At 41.1% G+C, this 27,623-nt stretch overlaps 1 protein-coding gene across 2 annotated transcripts; it reads left to right on the top strand.

The window, feature by feature from the left end:
* The first annotated feature begins 3,971 nt into the window (after window positions 1-3,971).
* On the top strand, window positions 3,972-26,677 carry scml2 (Scm polycomb group protein like 2). 2 transcript variants are annotated; one of them, XM_062412563.1, is made up of 14 exons: window positions 3,972-4,025; window positions 8,014-8,083; window positions 8,305-8,373; window positions 9,245-9,315; window positions 10,265-10,499; window positions 11,156-11,244; window positions 11,340-11,583; window positions 20,874-21,181; window positions 21,513-21,645; window positions 21,769-21,975; window positions 22,947-23,120; window positions 23,243-23,458; window positions 23,744-23,895; window positions 24,431-26,677. In XM_062412563.1, exons 2-14 carry the CDS (start codon window positions 8,062-8,064, stop codon window positions 24,554-24,556), a joined length of 2,046 nt encoding a protein of 681 aa, XP_062268547.1. In that variant the 5' UTR covers window positions 3,972-4,025; window positions 8,014-8,061; the 3' UTR covers window positions 24,557-26,677. The 2 variants fall into 2 exon arrangements, with proteins under 2 accessions (XP_062268547.1, XP_062268628.1); XM_062412644.1 differs by having other exon boundaries at window positions 21,516-21,645.
* Window positions 26,678-27,623: the final 946 nt, after the last annotated feature.

The raw sequence follows: 27,623 nt of genomic DNA on the forward strand, positions 1-27,623 counted from the left end.
CCCTAAAAAATGGGTGCAGAACAAGAGGCAGTTTTATTGATACTGCAGCTGGTTAATGGAAACAACGTGGAAACAGCTCTGGGAAAGTCCTGGGATCAGTGATAGGAAGGACTGGGCTGTTGCAACATTCCCCTACTGGTGTCATGCAGAAAACCATTGGGGGACGACAGGGGGGGGTGAGTGAGTTCGGGAGTGTGAATTTAACGGGCAGGAACGTGCGTCCGCGTGCGTGTGGGTATTCGTGCGCGTGTGTGAATGAGGTGAGAGAGCAGGACAGAGAGAGGGAGAGGGAGAGAGAGAAAGAGAGAGGGTAGCAATGCTGCGCTTTCTGCACCGAAACTGCGTCTCTCTAATCGCTGCGTTGCGGAGCGCACCAGCAATCCACCGCTTTCCACGCGTTCTCCAGCCTACACAGCAACCAGTGCATCCATTACAACGTTGTCCACGCACCGTGTTCTCGACAGTGTTGCACAACAACATCCACGAATAGCGTTTACCCACAAACACACATTTGGACGTGATTTTACGCACGCAAAAAAAAAACCTAATAAGGATAAAAATGAAGCCATCGCCGCTCGTCCATCGTTGAATGATTGTTTTACCTGCAGATGTGATGTGTCGCCTGTTCGAGGTGATGGAGCCGAATCTGTGAAGCCCCGAGCATCATGCCCGTGAAAATGATGAAGACGAGGAAACATCATGTGGCGTGACAGTGGGAGAGAGGCCTGCGCGTCGTGACACCATCGAATCCCCCATACTCACTTAGTCTGTGGACGAAGATGAGCTGCAATCCGCAGACACACCGCCGATGACGGGGTGTCCGTGTACCGTCAACAGTTCTTCAGAGGCTCCGTGTTCATACCCTCAGCATCAGCTGCTTATAGCAGCAACATCGTCATTCCTCTGAACGACGCTGCGCGCAGCCAATAGGAGCGCGGACGTCGGCGCGTTCCAGCGGTGGTTTTACATCCACTGCGAGGTTTGATGAAATAAAAACTTTGGCATGGAAATGGATTCCAGCTCCATCGTTGGATGAGTCTAAGACGTGCCTCCTCTTCGTCACCCTCCAACACGCAGCCTGCACTCGGTCAGTGCTCCTCTAAGATCCCTGATCCACGTGTGTCCTGATTAAAGTGCTGCTTCTCTCTCCCTCCCACACCTCCTCTCCATTACTGCACTAATTGGCCCAAATCAGCGTGAATCCACAGGATTCATGGGAATTTTTTCTTCCTGCAGAGGCCATGTGAGGTGTGTGTGACCTCCACACCATCCTCAGCACATTGCTCTCTCAGCTTTAAGATTACATGTAAACCTGAGAGTAATGATGTGTTTTTATAGCTACAGGCTTCATTTTTTATTTTTCCTAGCCACCAAACTATCTCGAATCCCACTTCTGGATGATCCTTATTGTGATGAGTCAATCAATAACTTGTAAACTTCTAACCAAGTTATGTGTCCAGCACACAAGGTCTTGTCATAGTTGTTGCCACTGTCCCATAAGCTAAGCAGCCTTAACCAACCACACAAATAAAGTGAATTGGTTTTTAAAAGTTGCAGCCCTGCACAAAAAAATAAGTCAAACAGAACTTGGTTGTTCTGCATATTATTGTTTTCTGAAATAAGATCCGATGAGATGCAACTTTAAAGCAGATTGTCAGACAGAGTTAGAGAAGAGAATAAAAACGTTAATAGAATAAAAAATAGGAAAATAAATATAGATACAGAATAATAGTATTAGAATATATATAACAAAAGGAAAAAAACTAAAAAGCTATATGTATTAATTCACAGTATACAATATAATAAGAATAGAAAAAGGTGTGCAGGTGTACATATGTTAGAAAGTCGCAGTCAGATGCACACAAGTGGAATAATAGTTTAATATTATATTATAGAATGTGTGTATGTTATACAGATAATGTGCAAGAGGACACTAATGTAAACATTTTTCTTTAAAAATAGTGGAAGTAGTGGTAAGAGGTGAAGTGGAAAAACAGTGAAACATTTATTTAACATTCAACATTCTGCACATAGAGAGTCGATAGCATCTGTTACATGTTTAGGTCTCACAAATATTCAAATAAAACGTATTCAATATCTCTATAATATTATAATAAAACCACACATGATTTCAAATTACTATGGATACTGAGGCAAAATAGTGAAATTAAATGTATTTCTGACTTCATGTAACTGTGTCAGATCGGTGTAGTAACTGGGTCCAGGTTCAGCTGCATCATCCGACTTCTTCCATTCAAATGATTGAATTCAACATGATCAGATCAGATCAGACTGGTCCCACAATGAAGAAGTTAGCTTAAGCATGTCACTCCTGGGTGGGCTCAGCCACCAACCTGTAGCTAAATAGTCAACTGTTGTTCTCCCAGAGTCTGAGCTCTGGTCTTTTCATCCAATCATGGCTTTCAATCCAATCTGAGTTTGGATTTAGGCCAATCGAAACGCGGCAGGAAATTGGAAAGCACCAATCGCGGCGCTGCTTTCCATTGTGAGGTTGGATGACGTACAGATATTGGAGAACAGTTATCTGTCCCACAAGGAGGAAGTTAGCGTAAAAACTTGTTATACCTTAGTGGACCACCAACCTATAGCTTAATAGCCAAATGCTGTTTCCGCAGCGTCTAGATTCCAATCTCTGCAGCCAATCGTGGCTTTCATGTCCAATGTGATATTGGATCTAGGACAATTGCTACACAGGATGACATTATGAGATTGGATGACGTACACAAATAGTTAATTAGCATAAAACATGTCGTCCCTGGTTGGACTCAAACCACCAACCTTTCGGTTAACAGCTGAACGCACAATCGAAAGCAGTATTGCGATTGGCCCTTTCCAATGTTGTGGTTTTAAACTTCTTTACAAGCAGAGAATGAAAAACACTTGACAAACAACAGAAACCTTTAACAAATCTGAGGTTCAATCAATTGTGTGTTATTCCTCCTCAATGTGCTCACACAATGGATTAGCATTAAATCAATATATCAGTATTTAACCATAAGCCATAAATCAGAGTAATGGATTGAAATGATTGATTGATCTATTCATTATTGTAACAATCGATTATCATTTACAGTAACATAAATATTATACTGAAAAAAAACACAATTCACAACCATTTAACCATTTGTGGCGATAAATGTCCCACTTGGTGAACTTGAAACTATCGGTTGATTTATTGATTTATTGATTATTGTACAGTCGATGATCATTGAGGTTATTCATCAAGTCTAAACCTATAAAATGTGATAATTTGCTACTTTTTCTCTGTGTTTTTTGTCACTTAATAAACAGCAAAAACCTGTAACGAATGTGTAGTTGATCAATTGTGTGTTAAACCTCTTGACTGTGACAGTACAAGCACTATATACATATATCAATATATATTGAACCTTTGTTATTCTGATGAAAATTATATTTTGAGAATTATTTATAGCTTCTATCTCCAAGCCCCAATTAAGAGTAACTGATTGAAACTATTGGCTGATTTATTGATAACTGTACAAATGATTATTTAAATAAAGTTAAACAGCGAAAATCAAATGATATGATATAACAAATCTGTATATGATCTACTACTTGTTAAAACCTCCTCACTGTGCTTACACCATAGATATTCATACATGTCGAACTTCTGTTGTTTTGATGAAAAACCTGTTGATTGTGTTATTGATTCCTCACCTTTGTGTCAGGTCTTTATTTGTCTGTCACCAGCTTCTCCTGCAGGAGGAACAGGAAGCTTCACGTCTTTTTGTTCTCACGTGACCTGTAGTTTAACATCAGAGCCCAACCGGACACTACATCCTGCTCATTAATTACCCCCACCCCCCCTTTGTCCGTTATGTGAGACAGTGAGCGGTTGTGTGGGTATTTATTCTTTTTTTTTTTTTTTTTTTTCTCCAGTGGAAAAATATGAATTACAGCACTGCGTGGTGGACATGCGCGGTGCTGCAGCGAACATGGCGGCTTGCATCTGATAGAAAGTGAGGGGATCTGCTGCTCGCACGGTTGGTACCACTCATGCCTCGTTCTTTTTTTACACCCCCACCCCACGTTCGATTCCCCCTCGCGTTTTCTTTGCGGGCTGCGGTGAGAAATAAGAAAAAAAAACGAGCGGACGTGCTCGCGCTGCGGTCGGAGCGCGCGGTGCAGGGGTAGGTGGCACAGCGTGTTTCCCCGGGAGGAGCAGCCTGGTGCGCACTGTGGCTCCTCTGCAGATCCTCCGTTTACTGGCTGTTTACCCTGAGAGGAGGACAACCTTCTCATCCCCGCTGCCTTCTAGCATCGCGTTTTTGTTGTTGTTGTTGTTGTGATGTAGCGTTAGAGGTGTTTATAGTTAATAATCAGCACCGTCCCGCCCACTAAACGTGACCGTAACCCAAACCAAAATGCGTCACGCACTTTCCTTTCACGTTCCAATGTTATTTTCTGCTTGTTCAGCCTCTTTTTCTTTCCCCCCAGTCAGACACAAACTGAGAAATGCTCCCACTGACGCTTCCTGGTTCCTCATAGGTTTGATGTAAAGCGTCTTAAAATGTTCTGCTGAAATAAATAAATTAAATATCCAGGCTGTATATTGATGACATTACATGTTAAGTGATCCTGGAGGTGACGCCCTGCAGCGGATCGCACCCCTCAGCAGCACTCATGCCTGATTTAGTCTTTATTCTAACAGTCAATTGTCATTTCAATCGTTTAGGAAGCAACTAAATCAAAATCTGGTGTCTCTAACTTCTAAAATTTTGTAATTTGCTGCTTTTTCTCCGTTTTGTATCCTCACTGTAAATTTGATAAATGATTAATTTCCAAATATCATCAAGATGCAGGTTCACATTTGTGAGCAATCAAGAAAAACTTGATAAACAAAGCATCTTACAAACCTGGGGTTGATCAATAATGTGAAACCTCCTCACATACATTAAGCTGAGAAATACTCTCATTGATGCTTCCTGGTTCCACTAAGGTTTGATGTAAAGTGTCTTAAAGGTTCTGCTGAGATAAATTAGTTAAATATTCAGGCTGTATATTGATGAAATAATATTTCAAGAGATGATCCTGGAGGTGAGGCCCCCCAGGAGCTCATACCCCTCAGCCTCGCACCAGCTGTAATGGTTGATTTATTAATTAGGTTAACAGTCTACTTTAATTTAAATTATTTATGATTCAAAAAATCCAAACATGAGGTGGCTGTAACTTCTAAACCTCCTTTTACTAAGCTCCAACAGTGGATCAATATATAAATATATATTTAATCTTTGTCACAGGGATAGTAATTACATTGCAATTATACTGTTTTATCACAAAGTCCTAATTTAAAGTAATGGATGGAAACTATTGGTTATTATATTAATTATTTTAAGAGTCAATGATCATTTAAAATTATTCCATAAGCAAAACAAATCTAAACATGCGGTGGCTCAAACTTCTTAAATGTGTCAATATGTAAATGTTATGAATTATTTTGTTATTTTTCAGGTGACAAATATTGACATCATCAAACTGCAGGTTCTCAGTTGTTTGGATGTTTTTGTCTAGAAAACATCTTTAAAATCATTCAAAAAAAGTTAGAAACCAAAGTAAATTTATTTTTTACTGTTAAACAAAACAAAGAAGAGAAACACAGCCTCACTGCAGCAAACAGAGTTTGTGGCATTTCAGATAAAAAATAAAGACTAAACTTTTGACATTTTCAGTATTTTCTGACACTTTATTAACTTAATGATGAATCAGTTAATAAAGAAAAATATTAAGAGATTATACAGTGTTGACAATAGTGATCAGTTGCAGCTCTTAGAAGTTTTAAGAGGCAGAAATAATTTTGGAAGATAATGATGAAAATAGAGTAAAGTCTATTTCTGGTTGTTTGGACATTTTTATCGTTCTTCAGATTCTTTAGATTTATTCTAAATCGGAGGAACATTATAAGTTAAGGCCATATATGTTTGAAGAAAAAAACATCCACTGACTTTGTGTAAGCACTTGTCCTGTGCGGTGTTAACACTTAAAGTGGGACAATTTATATAAAACCAATCACTGTAAAATGAATCAAAGCTCATTCTTCTTTGAGATAAAATGCCAAATCTGAGTTTGTTACTTGACGGAGAAAAGATATTTGCTTTAATTGTGAATTTACAATTTTTGGAAACATTGAAAGTTAAAGCAACAAGCTTCATCTCTGGGAACTTTTACACAACTTTAATAAACTTTTATAGACTTATTGAACTAACTTCTTGTAAAGGTAATTTACTGTTTAATTAGTAAATAACTAATTTACTTGCAGTTAAGTGTAATTGGAAATGCTGCTTTTTTATGTGAAGTAACTAAAATTTTTGTGAGCAACACACATCCAACAGTCAAATGCTTTGTAATGCAGCTTGTAGTTTTTTTACTATCATAGCAAAGATTTCTCTGTGCAAAGTATAGTTGAAATATTATCTGTAACCTTTGACAGTTCCTCATATCAAACGACAGTTGAACCGGCTTCTGAAACCAGGCCTGAGGTCGTTCTTCAGGTTTGTGAACATCACACTAATCCCAGATCAGTGGCAGCCTAAGTGGAAGTGGAGGTTGTAAAAGTTAAGTGCTTCCTGGTCTTCAGGGCGGTTTTGTCTGACCCTCTTGAGTGAGGCAGACAGACCAGTGCAAACACTGGAGCAGTCTGAAGCGGAGCGAGCTGCCGAACTGGAATCCTTTTCATGTGATCCAGCAGATGTCCCACATCCACACGTCTTAATGGCTTTTTATGGCAGCTTGGAATCTTTATGGCTCCTTGTGACTCAATGGGTTCCGCTGCAGAGACAGAAGGGTCTTCAGAGGGAGAAGCAGCCGCTGCTTTGCAGATGCTAACATTTTTTAATCCTAAGTAAAGGAGACATTGTTTGGCCTCTGGAGAGATTTTAACTTTTGGATTCTTGGTATTTCATTTGGACTGGATCACTGCTTTTGATGCTCTGCTGCCTTAGACTGTCTCCATGCTTCATTTGGACCTACACCATGAACGCCCTGTCTCTGCAGTGGGACCATGCTGAGAGTTTTTGCAAACCTGATCTGGATTTTTGTGGCAGATTTTCAGCATAAACAGTGTGGTAACAATTTGTATTTGATGAGTTGTTGTTACAGTGCATCAGAAGTTAATGTGGCGGAGCTGCTAACTCAAACAGTTTGGCCAGAGGAGGTCATATGGACAACACATGCTACTTTTTAGTTTCAAACACTCTTCTATCAGCACATGCCGTTAGTGTTCATTCTGCATGATGATTATTTATCTGCTCACTAATACAAGTAGATGTTGTTGTTAGGTACTAATGCACCAGTTGTAAATGTTGGAGACTTTTTATTTGAAGTTTCACAAAATTGTAGAATGTTATCTCATTTGTCGGAAGTTGGGAGTTTAAAGATTAGATTTCATGATAGAATCAGAAAAATGCATTTGCGCCTCTGTTCCTTAGGCCCGTCTGTCCCTATAAAGTACAGACTAACAACCTAGTGTTAAGTTGTTGATGTTAGAAATATGTAGCTTGACATATTTCTCAAAAATCACAAACACACTGTTTTTCAGCCATGGACTGATTCACATACTGCTGAATATTTACTGCTGCAGGGCTGTGAATGTGGGATTGAGTCAAAAGAAGCTTCAGCCTGTTTTATTGGGAATGAAGCAACGTGTCACTCTGGGTTTAGAACAGTGGAATAAATTATATCAGGTTATGGCCACTCAGACATTAATTGTTAACTGGATCAGTCTATTGTTGAGTATAGAGTTCAGAGTCCATCTCAACAACAGGCAAAATTGCTTGAAAGGCATTAACACAACATATTAATGAAACACATATAATAGAAAAAAATTATAATTATAAATTACATTCAAAATAAAAAAAAATGAATAATAATTTCCCAGGATATTCAGTTTAATCTACAGACCACATTAGAGCAGGTCTGTGCCTTCTGGCATTCTGTGAATATTCTGATAAAGTTTTGTATCTGTCTCTTCTGCAGTCGGTCGGACTTCACCTCCTCTGCAGCGGCACTTTGACTCTGGTCGTCATGGGCCGAACTCCACACAGAGGTAGGTCTCCACAAAGCTGCCGGCTACTAGATAGGCCCATATTAACAGTCTTCCAGATGTAATTTGATTTTTTTGCTGTTTGGTATTCTGGACGTTTATATTATTTTTCTCTCAGAACTATTACAGTCGGAGGTTTAATGGCTTCATTCTGACAGTAATTAAAGTCTGCATGTCTGAAGCTCCCAACGTGATGAGCGCTTCAATCACTGTTTTGATTTCAGATCAAAAAGAGGAGAAGAAGGAGAGGGGGAGCAGCATCACAGCAGGCTCTGCCCTCGACAAATCCAACGGTTGGCAGTTTTCATCTCTGGCTTATTTCTTTTCATTGCTCATCCTATCATTATTAATGATTCAAAACTTTTTAAGTTAATAGTTTTTTAATTAACCCAGTTATGTGTCAGTACTTGCATCAGCAGTGATCAGTGGGCTGTCGAGAATTTTTGCATAAAGTCTAGGGTGGGGTTGAAAAAATCTTAACGTGTAATCACAAATTACACGTTAATCTCTCCAACAAACTAATTTACAAAAATGTTTTCTTGTAAACATGTTTCTTATAAATCTCTGTGAGGTCTGCAGATTTGGGATAAACAAACATCAGATTGTCATTTTCCTCTGCAATTCATTTTACATCCAAACTGGCAGTAGAAGGCCCAACAGTCAGATGCCTGATTTGTTTGATCAACATTCCTGCATAGAAACTGACTAATTAGCCCTATTTCACAAATTTAAAGACAGGTTTAAATATTTCTGATCCAACAACTTTGAACAAACTATATGTACACACTAAAGTTAAATGGGTCTTTTCTCATTTCATGTCTCATCTTTCCAACAAGCTTCATGGAAATTCATACAAAATAGTTTGTTTTGTGTATTCCTGTTGACAAACTAACAAACTCACTCGGATGAAAACATAAACTCACTGGCAGAGGTGATAATTTATTTAGGAACACATTATAATGATTCACTTAAATGAGACTTATTTTTCTTTTGATTCCTGCTTTATGACGATACTTTATTCTTGAAGTGTTTCTCAAGCCAGACAGACTCATATCTTCCAGTAAAGAGCTCAGATTTGTTAAGGTCAGTCCATAGTCGTCACTGCTGTGCTTTCGTTCACAATTTCTTTGAATAATCTGTTGTTTGTTTCTGTTTTCTTTCTAGAACCATTCAGCTGGGAAGATTATCTGAGGCAAACTTCCTCCGTTGCAGCTTCGCCAACATGCTTCAAACAGGTAGCTGATCTGTAACCTTCTCGTACTTTTCCTTATTCTGTCTCTGTAGATGATATTCTGTTTCGTTAAATAGATAGATAGATAGATAGATGGATACTTTATTAATCCCGGGGGGAAATTTAGATCATCCAGTAGCTTATACACTAAAACACTGACATACATACATAAATCACATACAGAGAACATATTTACAGATACAGGAATGGAATGCAATGATGTGATTGTGTCAGTGTCCAGTAGGAAAGTTTTCTTGTGCTGCTGGAGTAGATAGTACAATAAAATATATCTAAATAAAAACAACAGAAAAAAAAAAAAAAAAAATATATATATATATATATATATAAATATATAAGAATGTGTAGTGGTAAATACAGTATTCCGTGGACAAGCAGCAGACGTTTGGGGATATGTTTTGCGACTTGTCAGCGAAGACCATCAATGATCTTTTTTATTCCTCTTCATCACGCGGCTCCATTATTGTTCTATTTTACAATGTAGAGTAAAATTAGTACCTGCCATTTCAGGAAACAGTCGAAACCTGATTTACACCTGTTAGTGAAAACTACCTTGCTTTACTTTTGAAAAGTGGTTGTATGTGTCACTTTTAAAGATTTCCATATGCAGGCAGAACAAATGCTCGCAGGACCACAGACACACATTGTTGTTTTTTTGTGGGATTTTTCGACCATAACACAACTGAAGAACACTGACAACTTATTCCTTTATTTACTGTAAATTAATTATAAGACTCATTGTGCTCACGACTCTAACTTGTTTACAAGAACCAGATTTTATGACCCCCTCTCCCTTGGAGAAACTCATGATCTGACACAGTGAACATCAACTGTGTGTTGAGATTACCGTGTCAACTGAAATCACAATCTAACGTCAATGATCACACTGGTCATCGCTTAATTTGACCCGAGGCTCTCTTTCTGTTCCTGTGCAGTCCAGACTCCCCCCCGCCAACGACTTCAAAGCAGGGATGAAACTGGAGGCGCGGGACCCTCGCAACTCCAACTCGGTGTGCATCGCGACGGTGATGGGAATGATGGGAACTCGTCTCCGTCTGCGGCTGGACGGCAGCGACAACACCAACGACTTCTGGCGGCTGATCGACTCCTCAGACATCCAGCCAATAGGAACCTGCGAGCGGAACGGAGACATGCTGCAGCCCCCGCTGGGTGAGACATCCGAGTGTTTACATGTCATTGTTGCTGTTTGAATAAACACATTTGATTAACAAAAATTCAATAAATTTGTTACAATGCACAATAAGAAATGAAAGTGATGTGATATAAATGAGAGTCAATTTGGCGTTTACACCCTTCATGATGTCATTGAGGTGGAGAGGGGGTGTGGCTGCATAGGGTGTGGACACTGCTGGTGGTTGATGGGATCTAGAGAATCCTGTTGATGTGAAGGAGATTAGATAAGTGGACTCAGCAGGACTTGGCCAGGTCGTTGAGCCTGGAGGAGACTCCGGAGGAGGCTGGCACAGAAATCACTGAAATAACAGTGACAGAGAGGAGAGGAGATTCAAAGTTTGGCAGTAATGACATGATTGGCTTATTGAGATCCTGGCAAATCTGATTGGATTAATGTAAACACCACCAGCGGTGAGCTGATTAGAAGACGCAGGGCAAGTGATAGAGAAGTGAAAACAATAATGGAAATGAGGAGAAATAAACTGTAATTTATGAATCTGTGAAATCTCTACTCTTACAGAAATCCAGTATTAACACAAAGAAATAGATTTTCATTATTGGCCACAATAAAATAACCCACAGAAATATGAAGGAGAAGGTGCCTCGGTTTAAATGGAACTGTTGTGACACAGGTTTCAGGATGAACGCCTCCTCGTGGCCCATGTTCCTGCTGCGGACGCTGAGCGGAGCGGAGATGGCCCCTGCCTCTGCTTTTAAGAAGGTAACAAGAACCAGAAGGTTGATTCCAACAAGGCCAGTACATTTCTGTATTGATCCTGAAACAACTGTTTTGTTTTTGTAAATTTGTGTGTGTAGGATCCAGCCAGCCCTGTAAAAAACTACTTCCAACCTGGTATGAAGCTGGAGGCGGTGGACAGGAAGAACCCCTACTTGATTTGTCCTGCCACAGTGGGAGAGGTCAGGGGTCAGGAGATTTTCGTCATGTTTGACGGCTGGCGAGGCGCCTTCGACTACTGGTGCCCCTTCGACTCCAGAGACATCTTCCCCGTCGGCTGGTGTTCTCTGACGAAGCACAGCCTCCAGCCGCCCGGAAACTACTGTAAGTTCTTCATCTGGTTTATTGCTTTGTGTGAAAACGCAGTTTGTTTGTGACTCGTGGACATTGTGAGTTCCACGTGATAGGAGCAGTTTTGTGTCCAAAGAACAACAGATGATAGAGCTGCTCCTGATACCACAGGTTAGGTGATATACTTACAATTAAGAAAAAACATCCTGGATAAGAACGCTGCCATCTTGTACATTTGGAGCCAGAGACTGCACAGTTGTGATTGAGGGATGGAGCTTCAGTATCAAGGTCCCGCTGACACATGCTCGACCAATCACAAGTCCTTCTCAGGTGTCAATCAGGACATTATATCCTATTTTTAGAGCATGTAACTAAACTTAACTTAACTTATAAACATCAGTGTGATAAGAACGACTTACAATGACAGCAGCTATAGTTGAAATAAACTGGTGTGTATTTTGACTATGTAGTTTGTTCTGGTGTGGATTTTGAGTCCTTAGAGTAGTCCATGTCTTATCTGTTAACAAGGAGGAGACAGAGTTTACGAACTATACTGCAGCCAGCCACCAGGTGGCGATAGATACGCTTTTGTTGCTTCACTTTTAGAGAGCTGTCACTATTGAGTCTATGATTGAGATAAATTAAAGTCTATCGTCTTCTAGCCCTATTCCATTCATAAATATAAATGTATTAATGGAATTAACCCTCACCCCCTTGTGAAAATCAAATGAATATTATAAACAGCTAATTGAATTATGTTTTATATACTATAATTTTCAATAGAAATGATATTTCAGCTCATGTGCTTATAAACTGTGACCAACGTTTATATAACATTTAGAATATTGTTCACTCCCACAGATTGTTTTTAATAACTCTACATTATTTTCTTAGTCAGACTCTGCTCTTTTGGGTCTATAAGTATTTGTTGTTGTTCTTATTGTAGAAGGTGTTGTATCACTGAGAGATCATCTGAAAGGAGATGATCCAGCTTTACCACTAGAGGGCAGCACAAGCACAGATTGTTACGTGTCTGTTGCATCATTATAGGATCAGAAGCTGTTTAGAAACTTGTGTTTTGTTTGTTTGGGTTGTGAGGCCTGACTCTAATTTGTGCGATCTGACAATAGGAGCAGAAATACAATCACTGATACTGAGTGTGTAAAATATTAATAGTAGATCATGCAAGTGCAAATTTGTCTGAAGCCTCCACGGATAAAACAAACAAACGTTTACCACTTTCTTCTTTGTGTTTTCATATCCTCCTTATTCTTATCTCTGCCAAGGAAGTTATGTAATCACCCATCAGTTTGTTGGTTTGTTTGTTGTTGTTTGTTAGGATGCAGTATGGATCAGAGAAGATACGTTAATTTGTTCCATATTTCTTTTACATTGTGGAATATTTCCCAGGGGAATAATTCATGGATCTTGATAAATCAGGCCCATTAAGGGAATTAATGATCGATGAGTGTGTTACATTTGATGAAGTCTCTTGGTATGAACTCTACTGAATACCGTTCTTGCTCCAGGTTTTTTTTTCAGCCCTGAACCCCACAGACAAGGACACTTCCTGTGACTGCAGTAATTAGAGCTTCAGTTGACATTGTTGAAGAGTGCAGGCACATCTGAACTATTCGTAATCAATCTGGATGTAATTATACAGTAATTACACTCTGCAGTTACAGTTGCGTGTCTCCACATGAGCTTCTCTAAAGCTGTTTAGTTTCTTTGGCAGATATTTTGACATTTGCCATCCGTCAAAATCACTTTGACGAACGACAGAGGCGTCTTAAGATTCTGAAGTTCGTTGTGTGGGTAAGGTTTAGCAGTGGTTATGAATATCAATCGTCCTCTTGAATGCTGTTAATGTTAAATCAGCTCCAGCCAGTTCCTCCCCTTCACCCTGTCACTGGTCAGGGGACACTCTGGAGTAGCCCAGGCTGTCTGTGTCTGTGCTCTTGTATATTTGTCAGGACCATTTTGAGCAGAGACGTTACAGAGTGAGGACATTCTGGCTGGTCCTCACTTTTCCAAAACGTTGTTTGAGGGTGAGGACTTTGTTTTTAGGGTTAGAATTAGATTTAGATCAGAGTTATGCATTTAGTTGGGATTGATAAGATTTTGATATCTCTTTAGAACTTGCAAAGATCTTGTCAGGATTCCCTACTGGGGACCAAACCCTGGTCCTGATGAGACAAAACGTAGCTTCTAAGGTCTTGGTAATAGTTAGTGGTTAGATTGTGGTTAGGTCAAGGTGAAGGTATGAATTGGTCATGATTTAGGGATTAGCTTTTGGCAACGCTGTTCAGAATGAATGGAAGTTATTGCCTAACAAGGATAGGTGTGCAAACTTGTTGCGAGTGTTATATGTGTGTTTGGGTTTCCATCTCTCAGTTGATGGATGACAGCAGTTGCACGTCTGTCATAACATGTCTGGACATTCAGGTCTGGACTTTCTCCGGACTTTGCCTTTCACATGTGCAGAACGCCTGCAGCACGTTGGAGGCAGGACGCCACGTATCGGTCGTTAGCACCGAAAGCTCTTGAACGTCGTTGTCTTTCCAAGTTTACACCTTCGCCAACATCTTCCATGTGCACGGCGCCTCATTCTCATCCGGAGATATTTCACTTTTGTGTCCATCACATGTTAGAAAAGCTTCGCATTTTTTAGAAATATTCGGGATGTATTGGCACGTGGGCTCATTCGGACATTCTTGGAGTTTTTACTCTGGAGAATGTCTGGAGCAATTGACTCTGACATTTGTGATCTCGCACGCAGCCCCTTCGGGTAATTTCAGGAGATTGTCCAGAGTCCTGTGCATGTTACAAGATAGCTAGCAAAGTAGAATAAATGGCCACAGTAGCTCAGCTCTGCTACAGGTCGGCACGGCCATGCCGCTTTTTTCACTGCTGGAAGTTTTTTGTCGAACGTCCTTCTACCAGAGGGTTAACAAATCTGAATGGTCTGACCTGGTCTGGAAACAACCCCAGAGTTTCAGTACAGTAAAACACAGGCCGAGGCAGCTTTGTGAAACAGATGCACTCGCACGTGTATTCTTGTAGCTACAGTCTGTGCTTTCAAATGAGTGCGAGCGCAGTTTGGAGAGAAACAGACGTGGAGGAGAGGATCATGTAAATTAGCAGACAGCGATGTTTGTGTGCATGTAAGTGAATAAGTAGGGCCGGGTTGAGGTGTTAATGAGCGTTAATTAGCGCTGCATACGAGAGAGGCAGCGAGGATCTGTAATTACCACTACATTCAAAATTTCTAATTAGCTTTCATCAGATTTGTCTCGTTGTGAACCACATACGTTTTTTGGGTGAGAAGCTTCAGAGGATTTCTAACGTTTCTGCTTTTTGAACAGTTTGTGCACGAATCAATATTTTGGATTTGTAGTGTATATTTTAATTTGGGTTTTTGTGTGATTTCTTTGTTAAACTGGGTCAAACTGCAGAATAATCCTTTCTGAATAATGAATGAAGAACACAATGTCTCCATACAAGTTGAAACAGCTGTTGTAGATTTTATCTATTTAGGGCAAAATAACACAACTTTTGTCAGCTTATAAATTATGTTTGGACAAAAATGACCTTGTAGACATGTATTTTTGGGGATTAATGTTGATGGAAACAATAGTAATGTATTTTGATATAGGCCTATGGTATCAAACAAAACATCAAACTCTCCAAGTCCTAATGTGAAAGTTAAATGATTATATGTTTTCATTTATCTTTAATTTAGCCAGGAAGTCCTGGTGGAGGAGGGAAAAAAGTCTGAAATATAAAATATATACGAAGGGACAAATAATATGTTTACATAATTAGCACATCAACACCAGCATCGGCCCTCATCACCAAATCTCTTGAAGAGATGTGGCTTTTCATCCTGAGATATTTGTTTTCTTTTTGTTGTTTTCATTTTTCTGGTGCTCTGTCTGAAAGCGGTTTTACACACACACACACAAAAACACATACTAAACACAGCAAACAGTTGAAAAACAAAGAACATTCAGCATAGGCTACAGGAATCATGGACTCTAATTAGTCTTGGAAAACTAAAAGCAGATGTTAAAAGCACAGAACGTTGACACATGATATAAACAGGCCGAGAGAGGATGACGATGTCCGAAACTTTTTTTTACCTTCTTGAATTTGCATCGTAACCGTTGAAGACGTTTGTGCGATGAGGGACTTTTCCCAGGCCGGCTTCCTCCGGCTGCTCTGCTCCACATTGTTCCAGAGCCGGGGTGACATCCGACCATGCCACTGTTTCCTGACCATCTCTCATCAGGGGGAATGTCTGAGTGGGCTATAGGGTTACAACTGAGTGTGTGTGTGTGTGTGTGGGGGGGCGGGGGGGGGGGGGGGGGTCCCTCTGGGCCTTGAGAGAGAGAGACAGAGAGACAGAGAGAGAGTTGAGAGAACGCTGGCTTCTGTTTGCGCCAACTCCATGAGTTTTGCCCCTTTCACCCGTTTCAATCAGGAACTCTTCAGATCCAGTTTAACCTTTTACCCTTCAGCCCCCCCCCCCCCGCGTCATCTCTCCCCTCCCTGAGAGACTTGCTGAGAAGCAGGTGACTGATGTAGCCTGTCGATATGGCCTACAGATAACATGAATAAAGAGCGCCCCCCCCCCCCACTCCTTCCTCACCACAACCACCAACCCCACTCCTCCCTCCCTCCCTCCCTCACTCTACCCAAGCCTCTATGCAAATCCAAACACACACCCTCCTCCTCCTCCTCCTCCTCCTCCTCCTCCTGTCCATTCATTGGAAGGGAAGCTTTGCATGCTTCGACCAGCAGCAGCAGCAGAAGCAGAAGCAGAAGCGTGGGCTTTGTTGTGGACTACAGCCGGCAGAACAGACAAGGAAGAGGCAGAAAACTGAAAATTAAGTGTAGACGAGGAGAGAGTTTTGAAGTTGGGAAGAGAGAGAAGTCCAGAGGAAAAACAGATCAAACACCGGCTGAAGCAGAAAGAGTTGCACCAGAGAGGGAACCAGGAAGCAACTGTACTGAGTGACTTGTATTGTTCCAGGCTTTACTATCATTACCGCTGCTGCTGCTTCTGCAAGTACTTCTGCTACTGCAAAACATAGTAGTAGTATTTGGAGGGGGATTTCCTGGTGAGTTTCAATTTTGCAAAGTTTTTCTTTTTAGATAAATGCAAAAAAAAAAAGTTTGTACTACATGTGTTGTGTTTTATAGAATGTTTCATGATTAGTTGTGCAGATTTAGTGAAGGGAAGTGGAGGCACATTAATGCAGCAACAACATGTTTAATTAGACTATAGAAGTATTAAATATCTGGAGTCTCCCTTTAATGTATTAAATTAGAATTTGTGAAAACTGCAAAAACGCAAGTCAGTTCAGTCACGTTCTCAATTCAGGAAGTTTTCTCGTCTTAAAAATAGCTTGTTTATTTTTGATACTTTTCACATTTCATACTTAAAGTGAATTTCATTGTCCTGGTGAAGCAGAAAAAAGTCAAGTGAGGGGAAACCATGCTTTCCTTGTTCCTGGTGCAGCCGCCGCCTCGTTGAGAGTAAATCATTTTTTTATGTTTCTTTAGATTGATTCAGATTCACTGTACAGAGACCAGTGGCCCCGTCACTCAGAGTCTGGAGATTTAACAGTATCCTCTGCGGTAATCAACTTCAGGACTGCATGTGTTTTTGATCATGTGATTTTTGTGTGCGTAAAGCTTCGGGAATTAGTTTGCACAAGGCTCAGGAGAGGATTAGTGGATATCAAATATTTCCACTACACTAATTTTATGCATCTGTCAAGTTAAGTTCAACATTCACACAAGTCACAGTCGGGACTTTTATTTGGTCTTTAGACTCGATAACTTTTGCAGGGACTATTGTTGTGGTTTTACTCTGTGGCCTGAAGCTGTTTAAGGCACTTCCCCTCCTCTGTTATCTAGTGTGCAGTCACACACACACACACACACACACACACACACACACCTGAATCTGCAGTTCATGAGTGTCATGCAGCTTTAAATCTTCTCGAAAGAACATCCTGTGTGTGTTTCGACTGTTTCCATTGAGGCTGCTCGCCATGTAGGGGTGTGTGTGTATGTATGTATATATGCGTGTGTGTGTTGGGGGGTGTAATTAGATGAGAGGCAACTCTGTGGTGCCCCTCCCCCAACACCGCCAGACTGCAGACACACTTCTCTATGACCCCGTTCTCATGCGAGTGTAACACACACACACACCCATATCGCACACAGGGACCCACAGACACACACACACACACGTTTCCTCGGGCAGTGGCTTACTCAGGTCATTGGGTCGAGTTGGAATTATATCGTCATGATCAGAACCATATGTCTTTGTTTGGTTGCATGCTGGATTCCTTAGTCACGTTTTTTTTTTGGGGGGGGAAGATCCAATTATTCAGTTTTAGTCAAATTACAGAAAACATTTTAGATTTCAACCGTAGCTCTGGGCTCTTGTGCGAATCATGTTTCTTTGGTTTGATGATTGAGTCAAATAGTTTTCTGAGCAAAGACGACAGACTTTTTTTCGGATTCGAGCTTTGTTCATGTGATGATTTGCTGCTTTTCTCTGTTTCGTGTCATTTTAAATTTAATGATTTTGGCTGGTTGAGAAGGTTAAGCAATTTGAAAACTTTGGTCTCTTGGAAATTGTGATATGTATTTTTAATTTGTCAATTAAACTTTCAGTAGAGTGCATATCTACGCAAAGGCCAAACACACCCCCTCATGAAACCACATGAAGTTTCACTAGCGCTGCATTTTGATTTGTATCTGCACCAAATTAACACACAATTATCAGTCCCTTAAACATATCTAAAGATCCATTCATTATTCTCTGAGAAACTCTATTATTTTTAAAGTCCTATCAGGCAATGTTAAAGAATTATGGTTAGGGTTAAGTTTCATAATCCATCCTGTAAATTGTTTTTATCTTACTAACCAACAGACAGAGAAATAAACAAGCAAACAAAAGCAGATGAAACCAGAACCTACTTGGCGGACGTAATGAAAATGTTGAATTGAATTTTTTTATCAACCAAATTATTGAAAGTAGGTGGATATGTTTGTAATGATGATATAAGGTGGTTGCAGCACTAATATCAAGTGAATGCTGTTGAACATTCAGCTTTAATTGAGACCCAAGCGGAGAGAGTTTTCATGGCGACCGGTGTATAAAACCATAAACAGCACATTTGAAATAGTTCCAGTTGATGAAATGGTGCATCCATTAAGAAACACAGGGCTCTAGTCTTAAATAATTCACTATGTGCCGACAACATATAACTTCAATGCAGCTCATGCAGAATATATGTGACACCGTTGGACAGTGCGGAATAAAATTAGCGAGTAAGCAGCTCATCTTTGAAAGTTAAAATCCAGAGGTGATTAGTCTTTTACGTTTAAGCGATGCTAAACTAATATATGGTAGAAAATGACGTTGATCGGTGAGGTGGAATTGGTGCATGTTGCTGTCACATAATGTGAAGGGATTAGATTTTCCTCCCTACAACAGGAGCAGATCAAAGAGGGCCCCTGACTCAGATTCCCCGGGTGCGTTAAAACCCAGTGATCCTGATTGGGACCCTGCAAACAAATTTTTTGATCTGCCTTTGTAGGGCTTATGTCTCGGGGCTCAGTGTGAATAAGTGTGGCAGTGTGCGCGCAGGTTGCCGCTCCTCCATGTGCGAGCTTTGTGCGACTGCTCCCGGTGAGAAAATGAACTCTCGTCCTCCTGAAACAAAACACTGCTCTATTCTACGCCCACTTTCACTCATTTCCCAATTAAGCAGCTTTCAGGGTGCCCCGGCCGGCCCTCGGAGGATACTGTAAACCTTCCATAGTCGCTCCACACCGCCTCAGTGAGGGAGGCTCTGATGAAAGCCCCCGGCCCCTTGAGAGTTTCCACATGCTCTCACCAAGCCAATGCATTTGTATTGAAATAGGAGATGGTTATCTTCCTCTTTTCCACCCTTTCTCTCTCCCTTATATTTTCTCTCTGTCTTTCACACATTCCCCCGTGATGATTGTGTGATGGTATCACAGAGTCACGCTCAGGCTAATGAAGACGGCGGCAGCGTGGTGGGGCCACTGCTTTGTGATTTATTTTTCTCTGTCTCCCGAACAATGGGTTAAACCTTTTCACACTCTATTTTCTCTTGCTTTACAATTGAGTCCTTAAGCTGATTGACATTTTAGAATCCTCTTAATTTCCAGAGCAAAGTCTTTAAGTTGGAGGTTATCTGGGATCACAACTGGGCCTTCGTGTATTGTTGCTAGATTTTTTTACCTCTGTAATGAGGTTCTGCTTTTGTCTTGTTAGTTAGTTAAGCAAAAAAAAGCACTCAGTGGGTTTCCCTGACTTTTTGTGGAAAAGTGGGACATAATTCAAGAAACAAAATTTGTGTGTGGATCTGGATCAGGGGACAGATTTTTTTTTTTCACTTTCTTTAACATTGGGAAATAAGGCTTTTAAAGCTTATTTTTCAGAGAATATTTCATAATTTCATCAAAAAAACATATAGACATATTTAGAGGACTGATATTTATGAATGTGGGCAATCTGGTGCTGATCCAATGCAAAGAATGTATCATCAACATTGGTTGCTTATTGCTATTTGTTGATCATTTGCATCAAAACTCTCAAAACACCTTCAAGTGGTTTAGTTCCACCACAGAAGCTGTTTAATACACTCAGAGACTCCCTGTTTCTATATTATTTTCTTTTCTTTATGACCAGTCAAAGCCAGGAATAGGACAAAGCGGAATTTCTTATATTGACATGAGAAATTACATTTAAAATTGATATTGTTAGTTTATTGTCGGATAATGGGAATCAGGCCCAAGAATCCAATATCTTGCTGTTTGAGGAAGGCTTTAAATCGGATCATCATAACTACTGCTTCTGTTGTGTTGCTGGAAGCCGAGGGGCTTTGATGAATTCTGGAGCAGGCAGGTCTCCGGGGGCTCGTGACTTTTGACTCTGATTTCGGTGCAGGGAGGGGTTTAATACAAAGGAGCTGCCAATCTCAAAATCCTAACAAATCTCTTCTGCAGGGCCAGTGAATCGTTTTCCTCTGTGCTGTGGCTCTCTCCACAAATGTCTTCATCAGTTTTGAAAAAAACAATTTCAATCTGGACAAACCCTTAAAGTACTGTCCCTTAGGTGTGAGAATGAAATGTGACATATTGTTTGGAGCCTTTTGATTATTACTTTATCTTTCTCTCCTATTCTTTTAAATGCAGGAAAATACAGGAAGAAAGACAATATATTATTTATCTCTCCCTCTCTTTCTCCCTTCTTTGTCCTGTTGTTCTAGTTACCCTCCCTGGTGCGCTCCTTGCCCCTGCTTCTTCCACCTCTTCCTCCCTCACGACCCGTCGCTCCTCGTCCACCTCCTCCTCCTCCATGCAGACCTCGTACCGACTGCCCAACCCCTTGCCGCCCCTCCCCGTTCGAAAGGGTGTCCGAGGTCGCCGTCCCAAATCCCAGACTATTGCTTTGTTGAAGGCGGCGGCCGAGGCGGCGGCGGCAGCGGCAGCAGTAAATGGGGCGCCACAGTTCCCTGCCAGGACTGAGACTCAACTGGCCCCCAGACCACACAAGAAGAGAGGGCCCAAGCCCAAGGTGAGATGTCAGAGGAGAAGTAATCTGTTATGCTGCAGGGGCCAGCGACCCTGTCATTTTATGCTATATGCATCTTGGCAGGAATGATTTTGATAAAGAGGAGGCGAGATCAGAGGTGAAGTTTTCAAAGAAACACAGGGGGGGAGCTTTGTTGATGTTTATACCTGAGGAAAATGTACAGAGGAGACCCGCTTTGTTTGGTGATGCTGTGCGTTCGGTGAATAGCGGTGAACAATTTAGGGCCCAGCTCTTGATAAATCATTAACTAACTGCCCTTTGTAGGTTGCAGAAGAGTAATGAGAGAGGGTTTGTTTGCTTTTTTTTGCACCAGAAGAAGCCTCGGGTGGAGCAGTCCCTGGGGTCATCATCAGTCACAGCTCCGCCTCCAGAGACCAGGCTGAGCTCCAGCCACGTCTCAGCCGAAAACAACAACCTTAGCAACAGCTCAAACGTGGTTTGCACAGGTGAGTCAGAGGAATGGATGTGCACTCGCGTTCTCGTGGATTCGACGCTTCAACCAAAATTGCTTGAAAAGTTTTGTTTTTATTCTTCTTTGCCGATGCTTCCCTCTCTGTGTGATGTCCTAGTTTGTGTCTACGTGAACAAGCACGGTGACTACGGCCCGAACCTCGACCGGAAACTCGTGCAGCAGCTGCCGGATCACTTCGGCCCGGCTCCGGTCAATGCGGTGCTGCAGCAAGCGGTTCAGGCCTGCGTGGACTGCACGTACCAGCCGTCAGTGCTGCTGTCCTTCCTGCAGAGCCAGTCCCACACGGGAGGAGAGGTCATCAGAGGTAAACGCAGTAAACAAGGATTTTATCTCTGGGAGGAAACCAAATGTATTCAATATGAAGTGATACAGAAACAGAGAAGAGGAGCAGATCCTCACACATTTGAGAAGCTGGAATCTGTCTTCTTTAGAAACTACTTTAGGATTTTTATATTTTCTTTCTGCTGAAAATCCAAATTAGAAAAGTACTTCCTGGAGTCTTAGTTCAAGTGCCTGGTTCAACTCAAAAAACTGTCTTCTAGTCAGTTATGTGTAAATTAATTGGCCTCAGAGTTTGGACACTTTTATTATATTTGAACATAGCCTGGCTAACTGTTTCCCTCTGTTTCCAGTCTTAATGCTAAGCTAAGCTAAGCAGCTGCTGGTTGCAAATCAATGTTCTTATCAGCTTATTTGCCAAAAACTCACTTTTGGAAAATGTCAAGCAGTCTGGTGAAATTAGTTTAAACTCAATCATAGGTTGTGTTTGTCTGTGTGTGTGTGTGTGTGTGTGTGTGTATGTCTGTGTGTGAGAAAGAGAAGAGGAATAAAAGACAGTGCCTGTGGCAGCAGCTGATGCGAGCACCGTTCCTGTAATCAGAAGTGACATGTGCGTCTAACCTGGTTTGAGATTCTGGGATCGGGTCTCCCTTGGGGGGCCAGACTGGGAAAGTTATGGGTGGGGTGGGGAGGGGGCTTTAATTTGTGGATTTGTGCAGGCTTGGCTTGGGTAGGTGGGTGCAGAGTGTGGGATTGGGTGAAATATGTCTGTGTGTGTGTGTGTGTGTGCGTGCGTGCATGCTTGCGTGTGTGTGTGTGTGTGTGTGTGTGAGATTATGGAGGGAGGGTGGTCACCCTAAACCATCTGCTGCTTTTCTTTCGCTTTGAATGTATGCTGTGTTTGTGTGTCTGTGTGTTTGTGTATAAATAGATACAGCATTCAGACTTATTTATGTTTATCTCCTGCTCCCCCCCCCCCACCCCCTCCTCCTCCAGTGAGGTCAGAGCATGGTATCCGCTACGTGAAGCTGCCCTCCGTCTCCAGTGCATCGTCGGTGCTGCGCTTCCTGGAGAACATGTGTCAGCATCTGGAGAGCGACAGTCTCTTCAGCTCGCAGCCGTTCAGCCCCTTCAACAACAACACGCGCTTCTACAACAAGACCAAATCAGGTCAGGGTTACTCTCCATTTTATTCTTCTGGTTTTTGTTGAGGCCAAAATTATGAAGTGACTCACTCCCAGCACCCACTGCTCTCCTTGTCTCTAACGCTGTCTCACCCTCTCGTGAAACAGAACCGCCTTCCCACGCTGAAAACGGCCTACGCAAAGATGACTCGACGAACGACCCCACCCCCAGCCCCCGCTCCACTCACAACGCATCGGACTACAGAGCAACCAAGAAGGAGCGGCCATATTACCCTGGACACACCCACACACCGCCGCCACTGCGACGCGTCAGCTCCAACCCGGCTGAGCTTGATCCGATGTGTGCACACAGACGAGTGGAGGGTAGGATGTTACACACACACACACACACATAAACACACGGGATCAAACTTAAGTTTAAATGTTAGTGATACTAAGAAACATAAAACAACATAATGAAGAAATATCCATAATCTTGTGGTTTGCCATGCTGCCTGCCGTTACACAAAAGCACTGCAGAAATACACATCCCACATTCAAGTTAGTGACACAGATGAACAAATGGCCAGAATCTTTAATAACTAATAAAGACATTAGGCATTGGTTTGATTCCTTTTTTTTCCCTCTCACCCTCACCATCTCGAGCAGCGAGCTCAACAACAGGACCAGACCACTTGAAACAGGACAAGGAAAGTTCAGGGAACAACGCCTCTGCCTGGTCGGTTGATGATGTCATACGGTTCGTCCAAGAGGCGGATCCCCAAACTCTCGGCCCACACGTCGAACTGTTTAGGAAACATGTGAGTAATTCCTTCATGTGAACTTCTGTCTTTGTCTTGTTTGATGTTTGTTGAATTCCCTTCCACCATTTAAACCATAGGCTGCACATAAAGATGGACCAAGAGTCTCCACTTCCTCCCATTATCCAGACAAAAAGCTCAGATACCCCCCCCCAAAAAACGCAGTCATCTTTAATATTTGGAGGCAGAGTTGGCAGTGATTGGTGGGTGGAGCTAAGGAAGCAAAGTCCTGCTGATACATGCGATCAACCAATCATGAGTCAGTCTCAGCTGTCAATAATAAAGTTACACCCAATTTATGGGTGGGTGTGGGCCAGTTCTGGGCCAAACATGGAGGAGGTTTGATTTATGACCAATAGTGGAGCAGGCCACTTGGGGGCGATCAAGAGGATTTGGCTTCACCTTTTAGGAGCTGTTATGTCGTCCATCTTTATGTGCAGAGTATGATTCAAACCAGGTCATCGACATGTTGATGGAAATGCCATGAGGAAGTATTTGTGAAGTGACAGCCCCCCCCCCCCCCCTTTCTTCACAGGAGATTGATGGCAAGGCTCTGATGCTGCTGCGCAGTGATGTCATCATGAAGTACATGGGACTGAAGCTCGGCCCGGCGCTCAAACTCTGTCATCACATCGAGAAGCTGAAACAGACCAAGCAGTAGACGACAGAACTTGTTCTTCTCTCACTGGCAACCAAACACACAGACCTGTATCATTCTGCAGGGACGTGATGCAGTGATCGTCCACCTCCACCAGGTCGGAGCCGCCGCTGAGGACGCCGCGCTCACGTCCTCTGGACTTTTTATGAATTTGGGGATTTTAGCAGACTGCCTGGATTTAAGGATTTAAACACGGTGGTGATTTTATGAGCGGACTTAACTACTTTTTTGGCCAAATAGACAAATAAATTCTCAAAGATTACAGCTTTGATATCTTTGAAAAAACAATCAAGAAATTAAAATTGCATAAAGTAAAATGAAACAGTAATCAACAATGGTAATTACTGCTGACATGAGAGGAACAATATTTATTAATGGAAAAACCTTTCACATTATAAAAGATACACAACACATAAGTTGTATCAGTTCATCTGACCACAGATAACATTAGTGTATTAGTTCATGTTTTTTTGCCTTATTATGAACTGGAGGCCATCATTTATCAGTTAAGTTACCTCTACATTGCCACTGTTACACACAGACACACACAAACACACACACGTTGCTGTCACTGTATTCCCCCCCCTGCTCTGCACTGGAGACTGTAAAAGGCAGAGTTCAGGTACTGTCAGTGAACGTCTCACTGCCTCATCTCTCACGACGCTCAACATCGGTCTCTGTCAGATTTCATTTATGCAAGTCAGTGAATGTATACAGTCCCGAGTGTCGTAAAGAGCAGGTACTACAACCAGGAAGGCTCAGCTCTGTGGAGAAGCGTTGGAGGTTTTTATTCCAGAGGAGACGTCTTGTTCCCTGAAGTCTGTTGTCCTCAAATGACTCAGCTGTTTTTTTCGACAAAGATCAGAAGTGAACTCTTTGCACCTCTGTTTATTTAAACTGTGGAAGTTTTACTTCAGAGGAAAACCTTCCATCACTTGTGATTCTGCAGCATGGGCCGTCGATGTAGGAAATCTGTCACTGAAGAGTTGCTTCTCTTTTATTTGTCACGTGCTGGAAGTTGGACGATCATATCTGATTGAAGTCGGGCGGTTTCAACTTGAGCAATGATGATTGTATTATGCTTTTACAGACACACACATGTACAATGACTGGAATACTGTAAGTGTTTTGACCTTAACATGAAGACGAGGCCCTTGAGTGTCAAGTTTTCCTCAACGAGTAAATGACGGACAACCTGTTTTGTATAAAGTCAAACCAAAAGGTTGTTTTTTGATATCATTTTGTACTGTAACAAAGTGTATCAACCTGTATCAAACTAAAGTGTAATAATTTTTTTTCTGCCTGAGATAGTTTTTGTGTGCACCATCAAATAACTACTTACATGGCTACGTTGTATCCGAGTAATTATTCACACGTCTCAAAGTATTTATCTGTTGTCAGCGGCAGAGATACAGATTTTCTGAACATTTCAGAACCATTTTTCAAACCAAATCATGTTTGTGTTCGCTGCAGTTCACTCGTTCGCTCTCATTTCGTGGTGTCAAGTCCACACTTGAAACCATCTTTCTTTAAATGTTAAACTCAGGTTTTAGTCGGGGTTGATTCTTAGAATATGTTTTACATCTTTCGCAGTTTGTGTTCATGCGACTGCACAATTATCAATTGTGTATATTTTCATGCTTTGTCATCTATCGACCCGCAGCTTTTCATGTGTGTATATATTCATTAAATATATATATATACAATTTTTTACTGTAAGTTTACTGTTTGTCTAATGTTTGATATGCATTCACACAATTAAACATTTGTTAACATCCTCTTAGCGTTTGCTGCAGTTATAATCACCCGGTTCCCCACTTTTTAATTTGCGATGCTATAAAACAGAGAACGGTCTCCTTGTAATCGATCTTAGCGATCTGTTGCAAATCACTTACGACCAAATTGACCAAATAGTTTGTAGGTTATGTTTTCACCAGTCTGAGTGATCATTGATCTGTTTGCGAGCTGGATTCCAAATTGCCTTATATGCTTTACTGAGTTTACAATCTTCTTGTTTTGTTGTTATAGGACATAAAAGAAAAGATAGTTTATTTCTGAGGTAACGTTGGAATGAACTCTGAAAAAAGAAAAGCATTGTGTGTAGAATAAAAGGGTTGTTCTGCTCCCATGTCTTGTTTATCATCTTTGGGCCCCTCAGTATTTTCTTGGGACCCATTAGAGGATCGAGGTCCACAGGTTGTGAACCTCTTGCCTGTCAATTCAATAGATTCCTTGAAAACTTAATTAAAAGTTAAATGAGAGTTATAAGAGGATTTAAATGGGTTTAAAGTAAATTAAAGGCAACATAAACAAACAAACAAATTAATAAATAATGTGTAAGAGCACCAGAAGAACTTAAACTACGTTTATTGTGCAGGCGTGTGTAGTGGTTTGTGACTTAACCTTTGACAGTTCAAAAGGAATCATTGTTCAAAAGATCAGCCAGTTCAAACATTATGATTATGACTCTGCATTATGTTGTTTCACGGATTTGAAGAAAGATCCCAGCTCAGTGCTCATTGCTGAATACTCAAGTATTAATGTGATAAGCAATGTTAAATGATTATATGATGTGTAGCTCTAAGGAAACGGCAGCAGCTCCCCTCAGTGACACCGTGGACATGTATTTAATACAGACCACCTCAAATGAAGTTACTGCTTCAACAAATCCTTTTACTCTCAAAAAAGAAAATAGCAGAATTATAGAATGTGACTTTGTGGACCAAAGTCTTGTGAATCTGTAGGTGAGATTTAAAACTTTTAGTTTACCTTGAAAATGAAATTATCTCAGTTAAATATTAATAAATACCACTGTGACTTGTGTCTAATGCATTCAGGATAGCTTCCCATTTCAGAATAATACGCATTATAATTGTATTATTCTGATATAGTATATTTCTACTATATCAGAATACTACAATTATCTAGTAGAAATTCTACTATTTAAAGTTGCAGCTGATAAATCTGGGGGTAACTTTAGTTACTTTAAATATTGATGGATTATTTCTATTCCTCTTAAGTAATAATTTCTGATGTTCTTGTTAATTATTTTTTGTATTATAAATCTGCA

Source organism: Platichthys flesus, chromosome 1, assembly GCF_949316205.1.
Source record: "Platichthys flesus chromosome 1, fPlaFle2.1, whole genome shotgun sequence".
NCBI lineage: Eukaryota > Metazoa > Chordata > Actinopteri > Pleuronectiformes > Pleuronectidae > Platichthys > Platichthys flesus.